Below are 22,645 nucleotides of genomic sequence, written 5' to 3'. Positions count from 1 at the left end.
GGGGGGGGGGGGGAATTTAATCTTGAGGACAGGGTCACTTTAAATAAAATGTAGCTTCAGGAGAACCAGTTTGCACCAGGGTGTCAGGCACACATACACACTCTTTAGAGCTACATATGATCTTTTGTTTTGTTTTATTTTTGCATAAATAACATACTTACTAAACAATGAAGGTTAAAGAAAAGGGGAAATACATAAAATTTTGAACACATTAATCTTACTTTCTACTGCAGGTCAGAAAAAGCAGCTGGAAGATCATTCCGATTTGGCTCAAGAAGAATGTAAGTCTGAAACGGCTGAGAATTCCATCGAAGAACATGTTGAAGGAGGACATGATGCAGATGGAGAAGAGATGACAGATGGAATAGAAGAAGATTTTGATGAAGATGGGAGCAATGAATTGGTATGCAATTTTGATTTGGCCTTGGCTGGCTTTCTGACAACTGCAGAACTTCCCAGAAAATCTGACATGAGCTCTCATATACTGTTTAGACATGCCTCCAAACTTTCTGAGATTGGAAAGAGTGGCATCTTCCCACATTAAGTATGTTGGCAAAGGACACACCCCTGCCGTGACCCCAGTTTTGTAGAATAATTAATATGTGAAAAATGATTGGTTAAAAAATTAATGCTTTTTTTTACCATAACTTTACATTTAAACCTGAAGTTTAGGTATGATTTTTATTGCATTGCAGCTTGGATCAATGTAGGGGTGCACATCTCATACCTTAGGGGTCACTGTGAATGCTGCCAATCATTGTAGTAGTCGGCACTACTATGGTGATTGCAGCAATCTTTTGGCTTCTGTGCTGAGTGTCTTACCTTCTGCATAGCAACCACAGTGGGATGCTTGCTTGTCACCACCACCATTCACAGATGAGGTGGAGAGGCAGAGCAGTGATGTCATGTTCTCCATCTCCCCAAATCAGAGGATGCCTTGTATTCACTGAAAAAATACAAGGTGTTCTATGAATGGCATTGGTACCAAGAGAGCAACCCACTGTGTTCATTATGCAGAAGGGATGTCGCCTGGCACAGGACCTGGAAAATTGCTTCTATCACAGTAGCTACCACTATTACAGTGATTTTCAGCTTCCACAGCAATCATTTCAGTCTAGACCAACACAACCAGGCAATAGGAATCATACCTACAGTTCGGCTTTAATACTATCTTTCTAAAGCAATAAAAGCAATCATATTTATAAAAAATGAAAGGTTTAGTGCAGTACAACACTTTTAGTAGTTAAAAAATACATATTTGTAGAGATCTATTCTTCAGGACAAAAAGAGGGGCAACTAAGGAGCAATTAATGACAGAGATTTTTTGTTGTAAAAGAGGGCCTGGGATATACCAGAGGTAATAGAACATTAGGCACAAATCATAGTTGGTAAAACAAGCTGATGTCAATACAAGAGCAGAAGAGCAGGAGATTGTACTTACATAAGCAATATTTTAGCTGTGTATTCCTTGCCTTTACCATGAACCGCCAACAAAACAACATTTTTATTCTGCACCTGACATGCACAGTGATACCATATACAGCATGTGTAAATGTTTTGTGGTTCAAACCCAAAAATAGGACCAAGAAACAGCAGTGTGCATTTTACTGTGCTTTTTAATCCTAACTAAAGCATAATGACCCTAACACTGACACCAACCTAGATCAAGCATTGATCTAGCTACTTTAGCTTTTTTTTTAACTTTGAAAAAGATACAATCATTAGGAGAAAGAGTGCAGGCGTAGGTTTTACAGTTAGTGATCACTGTGATAGCTGATCACAGACCATCACAAGGGATCATGTGATCAAAAGCCAGTCCTCCATGCTAAGAGTGCGCTATGGAGCATCACAAGAGATTATGTGCTCAAGAGCCAGTCCTCCATGCTAAGAGTGCGCTATGGAGCATCACAAGAGATTATGTGATCAAGAGCCAGTCCTCTGTGCTAAGAGTGCATTATGGAGCAAAAACACATGTGCACATATATGCTTCCAGTACAAGAAAGTTGACATCAGTGATATCGCATATATTGTGAAGGTGGAGGCCACGGGATATTAGCCTGTTTGGCACCACCATGAGCAGTGAGCATGCAGGCATGCTCGCCAAACATGCACATAAAAAGAACTGGCATGTGGCCATTCACAATTCTGTGGGCAGAATCATAAACATGAACGTGTGCAGTTGCTCATATTGGAATCTGACTATGAAGGCTGGCATGATCTACCTCGCAATTTGTCTTCCAAGCGTAAAGGACTACTATTGTGAAAGAAATTATATTCTGGCAACACAGTATACATTATGATAATATGTTGGGTAGGTGCAGCTTGGTGTTGCAGGCAAACAACACACAGAGTGCTTTTTTGGCAGAAATGGTCTATTGCAAAACTAGCAAAATCAGTACAAACAAACTCGGCGGGGATGTTTACCCGACTGGGGCATTCCAACAGTTCAGAGAGGAGATAGTGGGATGCAGATTCTGAGCTGCAGACAACATTTGTGAGGAGGAATGGGTTTGGCCTTGCTGGTTCAACCCAATGGGGAGCTTCCTGAGAAGGTAGACGTAGTCCCCACTCTTTCCCTACTCCACCTAATACTGTCCTTGACAGATGGAAGATCTGTCCCTACACTAGCCACTCACATAAAGTGCCTGGGTCAGAGTCTTAAATAGACTCTGTCAGACCAGTGTCACAGGGTGCCAGAGCATCCAACTGGATCACTGCACTATGTGGCCAAGGACGTCATAGAGAAATCCATTTTCTCTCCTCTTCCTCTCCTCACTGTCATGCCACTGTGGTCTAGTGCTGCTTACAGTGGAGAAAAAAGATTGCACCTGCCTACAAATACATGTAATATTTTATTGCCAGCAAAGTTTATATATATGGTCCTGTTTAACCACCTTCCGCCCACCCTATAGTACAATGACGGGCGCAAGGTGGTTCTCTTATTCCGATAGGACGTCATATGACGTCCTACCATTATTACTGCGCATGCGCGGCTCAGGAAGCACGCAGCGCGGTGATTGCTGGTGCGCTGTGTCCCTCGGGCACAGCGGATCACGGAAAGAGCCGAAGATGTCCAATCACAGTTGATCACATGTAAACACGGAAATGCCGGTTATCGGCATTTCTCTCCTCTCGAGCTGTCACACTGACAGCTCGAGAGGAGAGACGGTAATCGGCTTTCCGCGGAGGGGACATGTACACTAATCATCAGGGCACTGATGATCAGTGTGCCCTGATGATCAGTGTGGCCCCAGAAGTGCCACCTGTCAGTACCCATCAGTGCCATGTGCCAGTGCCCATCAGTGCCACATCAATGCCACATATCAGTGCATACCAGTGCACATCAATGCCACATATCAGTGCCCATCTGAGCTGCCTTTCAATGTCACCCATCAGTGCCAATCAGTGCCACCTATCAGTGCCAGTCAGTGCCACCTATCAGTGCCAGTCAGTGCCACCTATTAGTGCCAGTCAGTGCCACCTATCAGTGCCGCCTATCAGTGCCGCCGATCAGTGCCATGTATCAGTGTCATGAATCAGTGCTGCCTTTCAGTGCCCATCAGTGATGCCTGTCAATGCCCATCAGTGCAACCTACCAGTGCCTCCTTATCAGTGCCCATCAGTGCCACCTATCAGTGTCCATCAGTGCAGCCTATCAGTGCCCATCACTGCAGCCTCATTAGCGCACATCAGTGAAGGAGAAAAATCACTTATTTACAAAATTGTATAACAAAAACTAAGAAAAAAAATTTTTTTTTTCAAAATTTTCAGTGGTTTTTGGTTTGTTTATGAAAAAATAAAAATCCCAGAGGTGATTAAATACCACTAAATGAAATCTCTATCTGTCTCAAAAAAATGATAAAAATTTCATATGGGTACAGTGTTGCATGACCGCGCAATTGTCATTCAAAGTGCGATAGCGCTGAAAGCTGGAAATTGGCCTGGGCAGGAAGGGGGTATAAGTGCCCTGTAGGCTAGTGGTTAAACAACTTACTGTGCTGAGAGCGTGCTCCCTGGATGCTTCCAGCATGGTAGCCGGTGGGGATCAGTAAGTTTCTGATGTATATCAGGAGCTTTGCAATCATGTGACTGCTGTGGCAGCATCTAGAAGTTGCATTTAATTGTTTTTCACCTTTTTCATAGGTCCAAATAATTTGTATGCTTGATGTAATGTCCTGTAGGGGATGCTGGAATAAATTTACACTAGGACACTGCATAGTGATGTACTGTGCTGTACATGATATAATATATACCTCTTTTAGCTCTAACAAAAACTTTAGGCCAGTTTAACTACTGGCGTACAGAAACCTGTTTATTTTTAATGCTTCAAATAATAGTTCAGTTTGAAGGATTTGAAATGAAAGATGTGACTTGGGCGGCAACTAGAAAAAAAAATCCAAATGCAACTTTTGAGAAAACACACAAAAAGTATTGCAAAAAATTCCAAGTGCAACTTTTTGCACAAAACGTCTTACAATCTCTGCCAAATAAATAATGGTACAGGAAATAAATTTAGTCAATATTTGGTGAAATATCTCTTTACCCAAAAAACATACTAGTGAGGTTAACAGTATAACTGTTAATAATTGACCCTAAATTACTGTAACTTTCCTGTGGAAAAGATGCAAAATAAAGACCTTGGAATCTACCTTCATATATGTAACATACTATACATTAGCATTAGTATTATGTACAATTATAGATATATGCTATCTATAGTAAACAAGAAATATGGTTTACACCCCTTTGCAAAGAGATCTGCAGATAGTGAAATTCCATATAAAGATTTACGTTTAACTGCCTCATATGCGGCTTTCTGCTACTTGTCTAGCATAGCCACAGTGAGTCAACTATCCAATGATCACCCTAATGGCATAGACTTAACAGCACTAAACAGAAATAAGTCATGATGTTTGCAGTTTATATGCAGATACCCAATTTGTGATAAGCCATTGCACCAAATCAGAGTTCAGGTTAGTCAGGCTATTTACTGTTTCATAGTCAGTGATTAGAAGTGTATTCTGATTGCTTGATATAAGCTGCTGCACTTGGCACTTCACGGTGGCTTTTTGTACTGCTGTTTTTTACTGAATACATCATGCTTCACCCAACATTGAACTTTTAGTATATTTTAAGCAGAAAGCTCAATGAAGAGGGGAAAAAATAATAATTTGTTTCAAATTCTTTCTTAGAAAAAATACAAAAGCCGGGATAAAGTTAAGTTCTTTTTTGTGTGCCTTGCAGCTGTAAAAGTCATAAGAATCAAGGTCCAAACCCAGAATTTCACAATGTTTTTTTTTTTTTTATTTTAGATGGAAAATCATGTATCAGATATTGAAGATACAAGTAACTAAAAGTATATCTTATGGTAAGTCTTTAGAAATGACAAATTGATCTGTATCATACAGTACAGTATGCTGTATCATGCAGCCGCATGATTAAAAGTAGTGAGGAATTGTAGACTCAAGTGTAGAGCTTCAAGATCTCAGTTCACTCACCCACTTGCACTTTAGGGATTTCTGCCCACTTTTTTTAATTAAAAAAAAAGTTATTTTTCAGAAGGTTTGCTTTCAGCCTTCTGGGTATTTTCGGTCTGCTCATACCCTCAGCCTGTTTCTGACTATTACTTTTATCTCTGCAAACAGTCAATGCAAGCCACAACACACACTCCTTGTGTCTGCCCACATACTCAGCTACTCCCTTATAGCACATATCCTGGGGAGGGAGGAGCCCTGAGCCCTAATTATTCCCCCCCCCCAAAAAAATGAGGTCTTACTTCCAGGTAAGATGTAAACCTAGGAATGGAGGCGTTATCTAACCCAAAGCTCTCCAAAGCCTCTGGGTTCCAGGACTCAGAACAGGACTTATTAGGATATGAGGAAACAAAAAGTGTGTTTTCTTCATATCACCATAAACCCTGGAGCCTCTCAACATGTGTAGGAGAGCAAACTAGGTGACACATACACATCCTATAAAATCCTGATAGCCTGTGCCTCACGGTTTTTCTTGTGACCCTGTATCCTGTTCAAGATCACTGAACAATGTTTTGCTGTAATATTAATTTGTATAATTAGTGTCACAAACAAAAAAAAAGGTTAAACTCTAAGTTCACCTTTGCAAAAAAAATAAATGCACATTTTTTGCAGGTTAAAAAGTGTGTTTATTTTTTTCCTTAAGAGCCTGTAAAGCATTACACCCATGATCAGCAGATCACAGGTGCAATGACAGGTTCCTGCAGACTGTCAGTAGGGATGTCTGCCCATACATCTGATACAGGCAGGCAGTTACTGAAGTCCAGGAAGATCAATAAAATATGAGATTGCTCACCAGCACCCTTGTAGTTAATTGTGAACTACAATCTGTCAGCCACAACTGATGGTAACCTCTGAGCCCCACATGGCTGTGCTGTTTTTGACATGAGATGGGGGTGTGTAGAGAGGGTCCCCTAGCCACTGTCACAATAGGGGATTGGGTCGGGGTGGCGACAGGTGAATTAGAAACATGATACATGTTAAGCCCTAATTATGGGTGTGACATGTTAATAAAGGTGATCCTATTACTTTAATTAGATTATTTGGCACTTGGATAAAGAAAACAAATGATCTTACTTACTTGAATTTTATTTGTGATACTATCACCAGATCCTTGTAGTTCCATCCAATGGAGTATGGAGAATGGATTGAGGGAGGAGGCATAGAATGCTCAGCCAACAGCAATAACCTGTCATCATGTTTGTATTGCCCAGGTTGGGGAATGGTTTTCCTTAAAGCTGAATTCCAGGAATTTAACTACTTTGTAAAAACTGCAGGCATGCCATAAGTTAAGTCTAACAAAGTGCCTGCTGCCTTGCAGGCTTATCTCTTTATTCACATCTGACAGGGTTATTGTGCTCCAGGAAGATAACTCCCAGAGCGCCGACACTGCTCACTGTGGTCTCAGTTCCTTAAAGAGCAGGATCGCTGGAACTTCTATGCCCGCCACTCCCCTCCTTCTGCCCATTCACAGTAGTCTTTGTATTATACAGTATATGAACTAACTCATAAAATACAAAGGCTCCTGTGAATGGGCAGCAGGGGGAAGTGGCAGGCATAGCTTTGTGTGCTTCTCTGCTCTCACAGCCAGAGTGTATCCTCCGGGAGTGCAATAAAGCCACATATACTGTAGGTAATAGAGGTAAGTCATGGAGTCGACATGCACCTAATTGGACTTAACTCATAGGGTGCCTGCACTTTTTGCAAAGTTCCTATATTCCTGGAATTCAGCTTTAGGTTTTGGGGAGGAAGGTTAAGAGTTGATGCATTGTTTTAGATGTTAAAGTGGAGCTTCAGGCAAACATCTAAATACACAGGTGAAATACATACTTATTTACTGTTTTACCTGTAAAATGATTTATAATTTTGTTTTTTTATTCTTGTGATACACACACTTTTGTTAACCATTAAGATCACTTTGCTGCTTCTTGGTTTAGCAGTAGTCCATTATAAGTTACCACACGGGTGATAATGGAGGTTTTCTGTCCAGCGAAAAGGCAGAAGGTGAAGAGGTGACAGAGAAAGCTGAATTGAACCAGAAAGTTAAATTGAATAATACAGAGTTACAGTGTGTAAAATTTGAGTAAATCACAAGAATACTTGCACTGAGTTAGAAATGTGACAGTTTACCTAGACTTTGCTTTAGGAAAAGTTTTAAGCAACCCTGTCATTAAAAAATGGTATAACCCCTCTTGTCTGTAAAAAAAAGACAGTAAATACACCTTCCTAGGTGCTCACACCACCAAACTTCACTAGAATTTGTGCTCTGAAGTCCACTGTGAAACCAACACTGTTTCAACCCCCTGGGTCCTTTGCAACTCTTACTGGTTTATTCCTCTGACCTTACGTTACTACTACACAGTATGGCGGTGCAGGCACAGGAAAGGAATTTATATATTGTTTTTTGTCTTTTATAGATAAGAGAGGTTTTAACAAACCTTTGGTTTCTGACAGGGTCGTTTCCCATAATGTTTTTTTTAGTATTAAGGATGCTTTTAAATTTTGTAGCAGGATAGTTTTACAATTTTCACTTGTTCACTTTGCTGTAAAAAACTAAAGTACTGGTCAGAAACGAAGATCTCATTCAGCAGCAGTACAAATTATGTCTCTAATTTAGGCTAAACTGACACCAATAAACAATCTGGAAAAAAACACCAAAACTGTAGTTTTCTATATAGTTTGCATTGGATTTTCCCTAATAATAAAGGTTACAAGCAAAAACTGTAAACTGTAAATACGATGTGCTGAACCTCTGGCTTATGAAATAATGGGATTGATTTACTGAAGGCAGTTAGACTTTATGCAGTTGCATTCATTTTCCTCAGTAAATGTAATATGGCAAAGCTTCGCTTTGTAAAGAATACCAAATCAGGTGCAAGCAAAATTTAAAAAAAAAAATCATGCACATGATTGATGGAAATCAGTAGAGCTTTACCACATTTACTGAGTTTTGGGGAAATAGAGTGCAACTACACTTGCAAAGTTCACAATCTATTTGCCTTTAGTAAATCAATCCCGGTCCAATACCTGTGGACGTTTGTTTGGTCCAATACCTTGGACGTTTTATGTGATAATAATGACTAAAGAAAATACTATTTAGGAGACTGAAAAGATAAAAAAATGACTGGAGAAGAGAGAAGAATCCAGGTTCGAGTCTACATTAAAATACAGTATTAGCATGAGACCTTCACACCCTGTGCCAAGAAGAATTGAAAACGCCATTATTTTACAGATAAAAGTTCCCCCTATCATTTACTGAGGCATAAAACTGTGATGTCTTCAAAAGCAAATTGGATAAATATGTGTCATAATGCTGAGTAGCAAATGTGTATTCATTAATTTTAATGACTGCTATTGTATCAGTAATGCATTTAGAAGCACCTTATTATTATAAACATAAAGGTCTCTGCTAGTCACCCAGCTTCTCTGTATTGTTGGTAAAGGCAATGAAGGTCCAGATGGATATAAAAATGATGACAATACCAGATAAAACATTCTTCTAATTTGTTGGAATGAAATCTCCTAGTCTGTTTTACAGTATACCAGGTATATTGGTCCTATTTAAAGCAGAACTTTACTGCTTCTATGGCGGGTGGGCTATTGCCATAATGTGCAAATATGCACAGCATATGAAATTATGGCACATTTACATCCCAGAGTGCCTTGCTCCTGCAGTGAAACGTCTGTAATCCCTCTCGAATATCCGTTGCTAACATCTTCTACCAGTCTTCTATGCCCAGCATCTTCCGACACTGCCTTTGGGCAGCTTCTTATTATGTAACTCCTGCTCACGTGTTCTGGAGTTACATCCTCTCAGCACCCAACTCTATTCTCCACATCTGTAATGAGCCAGGGATGTACATTGCATTTTGAATGTGCCAGAGACAATGTGCACACATAAATAACTGCTAGGTGCAAAAGGAAGATGTATTTTGTCAGAATTAGATAATTTGCAGGGTAAAATATCCATCACATGGTGCGCAATGGTTTCCCCATATCGGCTGCCAATAGGAGTAGCTGTCAGGGTATGTTAGATATCTTTTCCAACATGCAAGTGCACCTTTCAAAACTATAAATCAGACAAGTCCTCAACCAACACTGATTCAGTGGGCTTGCTCTTGGGCATTGCTTAGAACAGTAGAGCTTGTGGATGGTTGCATGGGTGATGACAGGTGCAGCACCCTCCTAGGTAGGTGCTGGGTTAGGTAAATCTAATTATTTGGCTCTCCTGTAATCAGTGGAGATTATGGGCAGCACAGTGGCTAAATGGTTAGCACTTCCGCCTGGCAGTACTAGGGTCATTGGTTCGAATCCCAGCCATGGCACCTCCTGCCTGGAGTTTGCATGTTCTCCCTGTGCCTGTGTTGGTTTTCTCCGGATACTCCGGTTTCCTCCCACACTCCAAAGACATGCTGGTAGGTGAATTGGATCCTGTCTAAATCCTCCTAGTATGTGTATGTATGAATGTAAGCTAGGGACCTTAGATTGTACACCCCTTGAGGGTTAGGGACTGATGTGAATGTATAATATATATATGTAAAGCACTGCATAAATTGACAACGCTATATAAGTACCTGTAATAAATAAATCAGTGGAGATGCTTGTGATTACGGTACTTTGATTGCTCTGAGTTTCACAGAGTGCCGGGACAAGGTCATCTAAGGCCCAACATGCCAAACTGTGCCCCCCCAAGATGTATGAGCATTATTTGTCAGCAAAGTACTCCCCCCCCAACAAATTGAGCACTAATGAGCAGGACTCTCCTTGATCCAGGTGGGCTTCATAGACATCCCGAGATCTGTCACCAGCTGTGTACCTCGAACACAGCCGATGACAGATCTGTGTACCGACCTGTTGCCAGTACCATGTGACCAAGTCACATGAAAATTGTAAACAATGGATGGCTTTCTTTCATGAGATCCATTGTACACAATTGTGTCACTTGCTGTGATTGCTCACAGTGATCACATGTACAAACTGGGCCAATAACAGCCCATCTGTGTCATGTGATTAGCTGTGGCCAATCACAGCTAATCACTACAAAAAAACCTGAATTAATCGATTTCATTCAGTTAAATGCTTGCTTATAGCAAAGAAATTCTTTGCTATAAGCAATCATAATGTGTAAAAAATATATATAAATACATTGATCACTGTGGTATCATTATACTACTCTGGTTGTAGCGTATTAATAAAAAAAAAAAGAAAAAATATGTAATAAAAAAAATTGAAAAATTAAAACAAAAAGTGTCCCTGATCACCTACACTAGCTATATGATGACACTGTACTGCACTGGTGACAGTATGTAAAAAAAAAATACATTGTGACTTTTTTTTTTATTTCATTTTCCAAAAAATTATGACAAAGAAATTACAACTTAAAAAAACTTGCCATGCCTCTTACTAAGTACCTCAGTCTGTCTACTTTGCAAAAAGGGGTCATTTGGGGGATATCTGTACTGTCCTGACATTTTGGGCCTTAAGAAATTAGATTGGCCGTCAGTACATCAGGATAGATTGATTTTCAGATATATCCCATAGTTTATTGACTCTATAACTTTCCTACAGACTAAATAATAAATACTGATTTGGATTATTTTCACCAGAGAAATATAGCAGAATACATCTTATGCCTAAATTTATGGAGAACATTTATTTATTTGCAAAATCTTATAACAAAAAAACAAGAAAAACATGGGTTTTTTTTCACAATTTTCGGTCTTATTTCAGTAATTTAGCAAGCAATAAAAACTCCAGTGGTGATTAAAGACCACCAAAATAAAGCTCTAGTTGTATGAACAAAATTATAAAAATTTAGTTCAGGTACAGCATTGCATGACCACACAATTGTCATTCAAAATGCGAGAGCACTTAAAGCTGAAATTTGTTCTGGGCAGGAAGGGGTTAAAAGTGCCCAGTATTGAAGTAGTTAAACAGATGTTTTACTATTTATGAAAATCAATATTTGATATAGTATCTATTGAACCCATGACACAGAATGTTATGACCATCCACCATAACCTGTTGAGACATGGGCTCCACTAGACTTCTATAGGTATGCTGTGGTATCTGGTACCCAGCAGTCAGTAAGCAGATCCTTTAAGTCCTATAAGTTGCAAGGTGTTTTAACAGCACATTCCAAAAATGCTTGATTGAATTTAGATCTGGAAAATTTGGAGGCCACATCAACACCTCAAACTCATTGTTGTGTCCCTCAAACCAATCCTAAATTCATCAGACCAAGCCATCCTGACCAGGCTGCAGTTACACGTCCCATACACAACAAACTTTGATGCACTGTGTGTTCTAACACCTTTCTATCAGAATCAGCATTAACTTTTTTAGACATTTGAGCTACAATAGCTCTTCTATTAGATCAGAATTAATGGGTTAGCCTTTGCTCCCCATGTGCATCATGGAGCCTTAGCTGCCCATGACCCTGGTGCCAGTTTGCCAGTTTTCCTACCTTGGACCACTATTGGTAGTTCCTGACCACTACATACTAAGAACATCCCACAAGAGCTGAAGTTTTGGAGATGCTCTGCCCCCAGTCAACATTACAATTTGACCCTTGTCAAAGTCACTCAAATCCTTATGCTTGCCCATTTTTCTGCTTTCAACACATCAACTTCAGGGACAACATGTTCACTTGCTTCCTAATATATCCCACCCACTTTTAGATGTCATTGTAATGAGATAATAATCAATGTTATTCACTTAACCTGTCAGTGGTCATAAAGTTCTGGTTTATCAGTGAAGGTATATCAGTGAAGGCTGCATGTGCACTCGCACACTGTAGTGCCAGCCACCCCAGTGCTCCAGTTTAGTACCCCATGTGTCCCTGATCACTGCCCCACAATGTCAATAAAATATAATAATGCAAGGAGGCCCTGTCACCGGTCCCCCATTCTAGCATCCTGATTACCGCCATGCCTCATACCAGCACCCTGATCACCTCCATACACCATTCCAGCACTCTGATCACCTCCATACACCATTCCAGCACTCTGATCACCTCCATACACCATACCAGCACCCTGATCACCTCCATACACCATTCCAGCACTCTGATCACCTCCATACACCATACCACCACCATACCTCATACCAATATCCTGATCACCTCCATACACCATACCACCACCATACCTCATACCAATATCCTGATCACCTCCATACACCATACCAGCGCCCTGATCACCGCAATACCCATACCAATATCCTGATCACCTTCATACCCCATTCCAGCATCCTGATCACCGCCATGCTTCATTCCAGCACCCTGATTACCTCCATACACCATACCAGTGCTCTGATCACCCCCATACACCATAATAGCACCTTGATCACCTCCATACACTATACCAGCGACCTGATCACTGCCATACACTATACCAGCACCCTAATCACCACCATACCCCATACCAGCATCTTGATCACCATCATACCAGCATCCTGATCACCCCGTATGCCATACTAGCATCCTGATCACCGCCATACCCCATACTAACATCCTGATTACCGCCATGCCCCATACCAACATCCTGATCACCCCGTATGCCATACCAGTGTCCTGATCACCGCCATACCCCATACCAGCATCCTGATCACCCCCATACCAGCATCCTGATCACCCCCCATACCCCATAACAGCATCCTGGCTACTGGCATACCAGTGTCCTGATCACCACCATACCTTATGCTAATGTCCTGATCACTGCCATACCGCATACCAGTGTCCTGATCACTGACATATGCCATTCCAGTGTCTGGCATGTTAGGATCTCAACTGATCAGTTTTCAAATATATATTTCATAGTTTTAGACTCTATAATTTTCACACATACTAAATAATATAAACTGTTTTGGGTTATTTTTACCTAACATCTGTAGCAGAATACATTTTGGTCTACATTTATGAAGAAAACTTAGCTATTTGCAACATTTTATAACATAAACTAAGCAAAAAAAAAATGTTTTTTTCAAGATGTTCTGTATTTTTTCATTCATATAGCAAAAAATAAAAAACCCATTGGTGATCAAATACCACCAGAAGAAAGATATATTTGTCTCACAAAAAGGATAAAAATGTCATATGGGTACAGTGTTGCTTGACTAAGTAATTGTCACTCAAAGTACGATAGTGCTGAAAATTGGCCAGGACTAGAAGGGGGTGAAAGTGAATGAACCTGAAGTGGTTAAAAAGGAGCCTCAAATTCTACATGCAGGCTTGCTGTTTTCGTTTTCATTCTTCCTGGTCTGTGTAACTGGGCATGTGGCAGAGGTGTGTCATTTGTCCACATACTTTGTGCTTAAAGGTGTCCCTCTTTCTCATCTTGAACAGTTGGGAAGTACTGTATGTTCTTTTATGAGCTTATTTATACAGTCAGATGATTTTTAGTTTCTTACTGCCGTTTGTGGCCCTACACGTCAGATTTCCCTTCACTTCCTGTCCTGGACACATAACAGGAAGTGGCTGGAAATCTCCCCTAAATGGAGGAAATCATACTCTGAAATTCTATACTTCTCCTTATTTCCTACCCTGCTGACAATTGTCAGTAGTAAGATGAATTTTCCCTTCACGGAGACAAATAATAAAAACCTGGTAGAATTTCTAAACCTTCCCTATTATATCTAAACCTAGCAAAAACTTTTGGCCTGTGATCCACTTTAGGACCCATTAACACTCCTATGGAGCCCAAAGTGCTGCTGCTCGCACAATGTTTCAGGTCACACAGCCAGGTAGCAGGGATGTTGTGATGCACATTTCATCACATCACATAGCTCCCATTTTTTTTGACCTAACTTTAGAAGTGTGCAAACTAACACTTCATTTGTGTCACTGCACAGCAGTGTGGTGTGCTGCGCTTGCTGTGTGCTGACATATGGGACCATGCAGAGTGGTGAGATATTATGGAAACGTTGCATAATATTGCAGTGTTCTGAAATGTAATGCTGCTTTCTGATCTGAACTTGACACACAGAAAACATTTGGAGTTATCCATGTTATTCCACAAAGAAGTGTGAATGGGCCCTTCAAGTGGTTGTAAACTTTGTTATATACACAGTGAAGTGACTGACCTCAGGTGATGTACAGAAATTAAACAAATCCTCCTTGTCAGGGCTCTGTCCACAGCAGAGGTGATCGGAGACCTGGCATTCCTGCCAGTATCTTGCATGGCCGCAGAAATGCACGCTGGCGAAAATCTATGCACGTTGGCGCATGGACACGAGCCGGAACACGCATGCACACTGGCTCATAGTTAGGCATGCATTAGCTCAGTTTGCCACCAGACAGCCTTTATAAGGAAGCACATCACTCCCTCAAATTGCTGGTTGATCTCTGGCTCCCCAGTACCTTTGTCCGTGTTCCCTTCTTGCTACTGTGATTTGCTGTTACTGATTCAGCTTGTTCCTGGACCTGTCTTCTCTGCCCTGACTCCTGATCTTACCCTGGCTTGGCTAATAGATATGCGCCACCTGTCTGCAGACACCATTCCAGTGCATCAACTGTGCTCCTGGGTGTACCTCTGACAAGCACTTTTACAGGTGACCCGTGCTACTTTGGACCTGACTCCTTCTGTCCCATATCCAGGGGAGTCTGGAACTTAGCCATAAGGGAAGCCCTCTCTCCATTGGCCTCTAACAACAGGCATGTGATACTCCTACATAAGTTGTATCTGTTTATCTGCAATGTTCTCTTCTCTAAAACTGTCCAAAGTTCAGAATTTATAAAGTTTGTCTGAGCTGTCAGAAAAAATGGGTTGGAAATCTGAAGTCACACTCTGCAGAGCTCAGTGAGGAGAACTCATAGACCCCCTCCACACAGCACACAGGAACAGAGCGTAGGCTGTCAATCACAGGCTGTGTACTGGTGATCTTCCTCTGTCAACGTTTTTCTTTTGGTGTCAGGAAAACTTCTGACAAGGGCAATGCTAGCTATTAGGTTGGGATAGCTCTAGATATACAGGAACAAGAGCTAGAAGTCCATTCCCCCATCCCTTTTAGAGCTTGTTTGTCAGTAATAGCTTCTAGTCAGCAAACCATGTTGAGCATTGCCTTTTTCAGTATGGGTGAATATAAAGGAATATTGTGATCCATAATTTCTGTTAAGACTTGGTGAGGAAAAATGTTTTCACCCCTTGAGTAGTAGTGTTTATTAATAGTTTTCGGACTATGGCTTTTCTGATGTCAGGCGGGGATAATACATTTTTCCTCAGACTTTTTTCTCGGGGTGAATTTTGATATTGTGGATTAGTCTTCCATCCTTAGTTACAACATATGAGACCCCTAATCCTATACTTTTGTATATAAAAAAAAAATCCTAACTATATGATAAGGTAAGCTTTCCAGTGGTTTTTGGAGTGTATGTATGCACACCCCCCATTCTGAAATTTAGCAAATGTCAGGAAAACTTGTCAGAAGTGATTCATACTGATAGCAGAGGAATAGGGCAGCAAACAGAAATGATGCTTAGTGCTGTAGAAAGAGACAAGTACACACTATAGAGGGATATGCTTTGTTCATATGTCATGTATGAGGTTTAAAACCAGTTTAAGTTACATAACACATATGCCTACAGTCCTGAACCAAATGTGTAATAATGTCACCATGCATGTTTGAAGTACTGTATTTCTAAAAACTCTCCTACCCAATAAGCCTTAGTAAAAAAATGCCTTGTTCTCTGTTTGACCATTCAAGCCAGCATTCATATTTCCTTTTTTATCCCGATTTCATTTTTTGCTACCGTAGTTCTGAAATGTACAAATAATATGATCACAGAAATAATCGTGCGGCTTCTCTGAAAGGCTTTAAAACCGCACTGGATAAACTTAACCTAAGAGACCAGATAAAGGTTATATACCAACAAATCCTCTGTAAATCCATCTGTTCTCGCTATGTGCCTCAAAATCACTTCTTTAAAACAGCGATATCACAAGTCATTGAATTCCAGGGAAATATAATACTACTCACATCCTCAATAATCCTCAATGATCTAGAAGTTTTATAAGTTTAAAAATTGCAGTTTGCAAATAGCAAGTTTGTGTGCTGTCTCCTCTGACAATGCTTCATATACACAGGGACATTATGGAAATAAACCTCTATATAGCAGAACGCTGGGACCTGGCAACATTCTTTTGTACCTTGACTCTGTAGATAATTGTTCAAAATGTGAAATGTGTACATGTTAATTTTATATTAAATTCTTACATTGGACATCAAAACAGAAAAATCATCTTACTTTATGTAATTAAACCACTACATGGCCAAATTTGCTTTTATTGGTTTTGGATCCTAATAATCCTGAGTCTCTGAAAAAATGAAGATTCACTGGGATGGTGTGAAATTTTAGGTATGGCACCTTTTACATGGTTACATTGGTCTAACTTGCAACAGTGTAAGTATGTATGTGCCATACCTGTGGGATCCCCGTGGAAGCTGGAAATCCCTTTAGTAGAAACCGCTACTATAGTAATTGCTGCTTGCCATTGAGTTCCATGCCGAATGGGCTGCCTTACTAAACACAGAAGGTCATCTGTTCTGCACAGACACCATTCAGAGAACACTGTGGATTTCCTCAATGTATGCAAAGAGATTGTAAGAACTGGAGATCGTGACATCACCGCCCGCTTCTTCCCCTTGTCCAATCAAAGAATGTTTTGTATTCATTGAGAAAATGCAAATTGTTCTTTGAACGGCACTCCTGGCAGGTGAATATCCTCCTATGTTCACAATGCAGCAGGGCAGCTGCTCGGCACAGAATCCCGAAGCTAGTGGAGATCACTGGAATAGGGGTGCCTAAAAATTAGGCATACCTAAACTTCAGCATTAAAGCAGACGTAAAGTGATTTCCTAACCTATTTCTCCATACTAACCTAATAGAAATCACCTTCCCCACTCCCTTTACACTTACGTGACATCAGGTCTGAGCTTTTTCTAGCTTTGGTCTGGGCACTGCACTGTGATGTGGACCCAGGATCTGTGTACAGAAAGTACTAGTCCAAGCAGCCAGTCACTGTTGGGGCTTGTATCGATGGACAAATGCAGCTTACTTTCAGATGCATTTCACGTGCTTCACTGATTAATACCAGATGTGGAGGTTAGGAGAGGGTTTGGTTAAAAAAAAATCAGTATTTGCATTATCAAACTCTCCGGATTTTGGTTCTCCCAAAGAGGCCTAGAAGAAAGATGATTCTATATGCAGGCACCAGCAATTTTATGTGATTACATCAGAATGCCAGCTTACTAAATTTTACAGGTTTGCTTTAAAGTCAACCTGTCATATTGCCATTATTTGGAAAAAGTGACAAGTCCCTTTATGGGCCACCTTCACCCCTTCCACTGATACTTTTTATTCCTGTATTCCTCTGTAGGCCTGTTCAACTTGAAGAGCCCAGAATGAAAAGCCTTGTATAAGCTCGTTGTCGATTTGTAAATGCTTACACAGAACGAATGACCCTCTCCCCTATTCGTCCGTAACAGTTTTTGGACCAACCTGTACATTGTGGGAGGAAAGGGTCAGGTGCTCTCCCATACCTGGTTCCAAAAAGGCATATAGAGTAAGGGGGAAAGCCATGTAAGTGACAGGTGCATCTTTAGGAAACCATCAGGTTTTATAAAATTGTCCAAAAAATCAAAAAAGTATTTGCAGGTGGGCTAAAATTGAGTCCACTTTTTCTTTTTCTTTTTTTGTCAGCTGCCATGAAAAAAACTAAAAACTATGGACTGCCTTTATTATAGAAATAGTTTGTTGCAGCTACTTTAGTCTTTTAGTTACTTTAGTCTTTTTAGCAATATGTTGGCAATATGTTGCTAGAGATAGAAGTATATTTGAGAAAATGAATAAGTTATAGTTAAGTTTGTATTATTTTGAAATTGTGTACTCAGCTGGTGGTCCATCAATAATCTATATTATGTCTGTTAAAAACATTGCTCTGTCCTTACCATGAAAAACAAAAACAATATATTTATGAAAACCAAGACGCTTTCTTTTAGTGCTGTGCCTTGGATACAGTTCAATGCAGACAATTCAGGTTGTTATTTAAAAAAGAAGAGCATGCACATTTCACTAGACCAGGAAAGCTCCTATTTTTTGCCCAAGAAGAGAGTAACCAGATGGGTCATGGTGAAGTCTCCTTATTGGTATGTTATTTCTTCATGAAATGGAGCCCCCAAAAGCATCTGGTGCAATGTATACAAGGGAATGCCCTATACCAGGGGTCTCCAAACTATGGCCCTCCAGCTGTTGAAGAACTACAAGTCCAATCATGCCTCTGCCTATGGGAGTCTTGCTTGTGACTGTCAGTCTTGCAATGCCTCATGGGTCTTGCAGTTCCTCAACACCTGGAGGGCCATAGTTTGGAGACCCCTGCCCTATACTATAAGGTCCATGATTTAGAGTTCCTTCCCAGTATTTGTGTGTAGACCTGCAATCATTTTATAAAAGTTCTAACTATGTATTTACTTCTATGTTCATTCAACAGGTACTATATGAATGAGTTACTGATAAACCTAAGGACTGGGAGAATATAAATTGTACATTTGCTGATTTGACTGCGCAGAAACTGGGAGATTTACTGACTTTGAACTATATGTTTTTGGCTAGTACTGCTATACGTTTTATTAGATTGTAAATCTGCATATATTTTTTGTTTGCATACAGCATTTTTTTGTACTTTTTGTTCTTTTTAACAACTTATTGCCTTTACGTTAATTGTATTATACCTTTTAGAGAGCGTTGAAAGGATTGTACACACATGTATATTTGTAAGAGCCACTTTTTACAAATAGCACATTTCTGTCTATCTGTTTGTTGCTATAATTTCAACTTTTATTTATATTCTTTTTTTGGTGCATTTTATTTTGTTGATTGTCTGTACTGAAATATATGTATATATAAGTAGATTTGCACTGCTGTGCTTTATTCAGAATTCAGTTTATTTAAAATGTAAATAACTAATGTCTGTCCTTATCAGTAAACTATTACATAAATGTACCAGGTTCATTTATATTTCTTTATTTAGACTTTAAAAACTAAATGTGTTTGTTAGGTATGGATTTTGTGTCCCCTTTTATTTATGTTAGATATTTTACTACATGCTTGTACACAATTCCTACAAATGTTTAAGGTGCGCCCTTTTTATTTTTGGAAGAACAGCATTATATTCAAATAAGAACATTCATAGTTATAATAACATTTTTAACATTTAACAGTAATGATGATAACAGAAAGTAATATAATAAAAGACATATTAATATACAAAAGAAGTTTAGAAGTTAAACCTTTTAATATTCTATCGCCTTTATTTTTACCAAAGTGATCATGAGAATTTGTATAGTTTATTCAACTATAATTTTTAATTAAAGTATAATATTGTCTTAGATTAGGTTGTTTAATAAATGAGTAACTCTAGCTCAGAAGGTCAATACTTCTTTCACTGTGGGCTCACCATTGATAGCCCAAAACTTATAAGCTCATTTGGACAGCAGCATTGCTCATTTGAACAGCAACATTGTCAGTCAGAGGAGAGGGTAGTGTTAGACTAGCAGATTTAGATAGACTTGACTAACAAATAAAAGCCAAATTCAGCTAACACTTTTTAAGCAGTTACAGAAACAGTTTTTTTTTTTCCTATTTGGATAAAGATTTTACATAAATAAAAGTTGACCATTGTAAGCACCCCTTTCAGTGTTAAATGTTTTTCTCAACTCTCTAACTGCCATTTTTGCTGGACAGCTTGGTCTGTTAAAAGAAGTTGAAAAATAATAGACTTACTTGCTGGGTCACCATATATAAGAATTGGCTGCAATGTAATACATTTTTGTTCTTGGTTTTAAAACACCCTAGTAAAGATGCCTATTTTAATCCATTCTTTTCAAGGTATTTGTAAATTATTATTATATTATTATTATACAGTATTGATATAGCGTCAACAGTTTGCTCAGCGCTGTACATTAAAATATAAAACATCTAACATATTTTGTTGTAGCATATAAATAAATAGGAAAGAATACCTTTTTGGCTGTTCCTTTGCATATTACCATTTATGAAAGTGTTTGCATCTGGTATGATTTTATTTATTATTTTTTGTATTTATTTATGCAGCCCTACACAGGAAAGTTGATGTTTAGGTGCTAATCCAGTTATTGCCAGTATTATTGCCAGTATTTACCATATTTTGTCAGCAAAAGCTGTAGCCTTGGCACAACCTAGAATCCTGGCAGACCTCTACAAATAAATGAATGGCATTAAGCCCCAATCAGGGAAGTAGGTAGGATACTTTCATATGCTCTGTCCAATTTATTGGGCTGTTTGAAGCTTCTGGTTCCTGCTCACTTGTGGGCTTCTATGGCATTAACTCCAATCTCAATTGATTAGAGACATTCACACCATAAGGCCTCATTCACAATAGAGTGCTACAGTGTACACCCATGCATGGGCCATGTTTGCCCACACAGAGATTCACAGGTGTTCCATGTATCCCCATGCAGGGAGTCCCATCTATGTCAGCTGGGATGCAGAGGCTGTGAGTGCAGGTGCGTGGCCCCCGAACACAGACAGTGGTGCCATGAACCCGCACCCACAAGGCTGTCAGATTGGGAGCAGCAGCTGTGTCTGTGTAGCCACTGCATCCCAATTGACATGAATGGGACTACCTGCATGGGGATACATAGGATACCTGTGCATCCCTGTGTGGGCAAATATGGCCATCCCATGGGTGTATGCTTTAGTGAACAGGGCCTAATGTAGTGTACTTTAATGCATGCATTTGGGTGCCTTTAGGTGTGTTGCATTATGCAGCCCATGAATTTTAAAGTATTTGTCAATTCAACCTTAGCACCCAGAAAGACAGGCCTGCTATAATTTTTAAAAAGCAAAACACTGCAATGCACAGAACAGTTATACCTGTGCATTGTGTGTGCTGCAGCCCACTGTATATACAGGTTATGCTGCATTTATTATTGTTATTATTGCTATACAGGTTTAATATAGCCATCAGTTTGCATGATGCTTTACAGGATAAAGGGTCGATGTACCATTACAGTACAATTCAGGACAAGTGGATTAGGAGGGCTATAACGGAAGAGATTACAATCTAGAGGAAGGGAATGATAGCATACTACAACAAACATACAGCGTTGTGTTATTGTAATGAACATCATAATGCATGTTTCAATGTATGTTATAAAATGTGTTGTAGTGTCTTAGCTATAGGGGAATATGGGAAAAGCTCTGGAAGCACACCTGTGCACCTTTCTGCAACTGCCTATTATTTCCCTTTCCAGACAGGGCAGTCCAATTCAAGACACCGCATAACCATCATCAACCTTCAGACAATTTATACATTTTCTTAAATTCTGTTTACATGTTTATTTTGTGTGTATTTATAACTATGTTGTGTATGGAGAAGAATGTTGCTTTTTTCTTTGTTGAACTGTGTAATATACTTTTTAAATGTTTGTAAATAAATATTTTCTTGAACTTATAAGTGTATTTTTGTTTATAGTGAATGGTAAACACCAGTTCTAAAAAAGTTTGAATTATGGATTTCCTATTTGTGGCGGCCCTTGCCGACCTTCCGAAAAGCCTCCTGTCCCTCTGCATTCATATTGCTGGCCCTTGCCTTGGGAAAGCACTTGGGGCCAGAGTGCTCCCACTTTTGGCTCAATTTGCAATGGCAAACTGAGCCAGAAGTTTGGCCCCCCTCCTCCCTGCCCTCTGGAACACTTCACGGTTCCCAGACTCCTGCGGCCCATTCACAAAGTGCAACACTATTCACACATGCACAATAGGAAGCCTTCACTGCCGGTTTCCCTTAGTCAACAGCCAATTGAAGAATCAGTTTGGGGTGAGGACACCGCTGGATCCCTGGACAAGTAAGTTCCCTAATATTAAAAGTCAGTAGCTACAGAATTTGTAGCTACTTAATGTTTGGGAAGGAGGGCCGGAACTCTTCTTTAAGCTCCATTAAACAAAACGTTTTTCCCCTATGCTAGATTCACCATTGCGGTATCTATAATATGTCTTCTCAAGTGTCTCTACTCCAGGGAGAATACGTTTAATGTTTATATTCATTCCTTGTAACTGAGGTCCTCTGGTCCCATTGTTAGCC

General features: G+C 39.8%; 1 protein-coding gene across 4 annotated transcripts in view; it reads left to right on the top strand.

Moving 5' to 3' along the window:
- The window catches only part of RALYL (RALY RNA binding protein like), a 256,489-nt gene extending 234,468 nt beyond the window's left edge, over positions 1-22,021 (top strand). For 3 of the 4 annotated variants that reach the window (XM_089679728.1, XM_089679725.1, XM_089679729.1), the window contains 3 exons: positions 234-403; positions 5,313-5,368; positions 19,016-22,021. In XM_089679728.1, the coding sequence (XP_089535854.1) occupies positions 234-403; positions 5,313-5,354 (212 nt within the window). In that variant the 3' untranslated portion in view covers positions 5,355-5,368; positions 19,016-22,021. The remainder of the gene's footprint in view (positions 1-233; positions 404-5,312; positions 5,369-19,015) is intronic. The other variant, XM_089679726.1, reaches the window with a different exon arrangement.
- Positions 22,022-22,645: the final 624 nt, after the last annotated feature.

Source organism: Staurois parvus, unplaced genomic scaffold (genome assembly GCF_062004578.1).
Source record: "Staurois parvus isolate SC_StPar_1 unplaced genomic scaffold, SC_StPar_1.0 ptg000230l, whole genome shotgun sequence".
NCBI classification, from domain to species: Eukaryota; Metazoa; Chordata; class Amphibia; order Anura; family Ranidae; genus Staurois; species Staurois parvus.
This window is presented reverse-complemented; position numbering and strand designations above follow the sequence as displayed.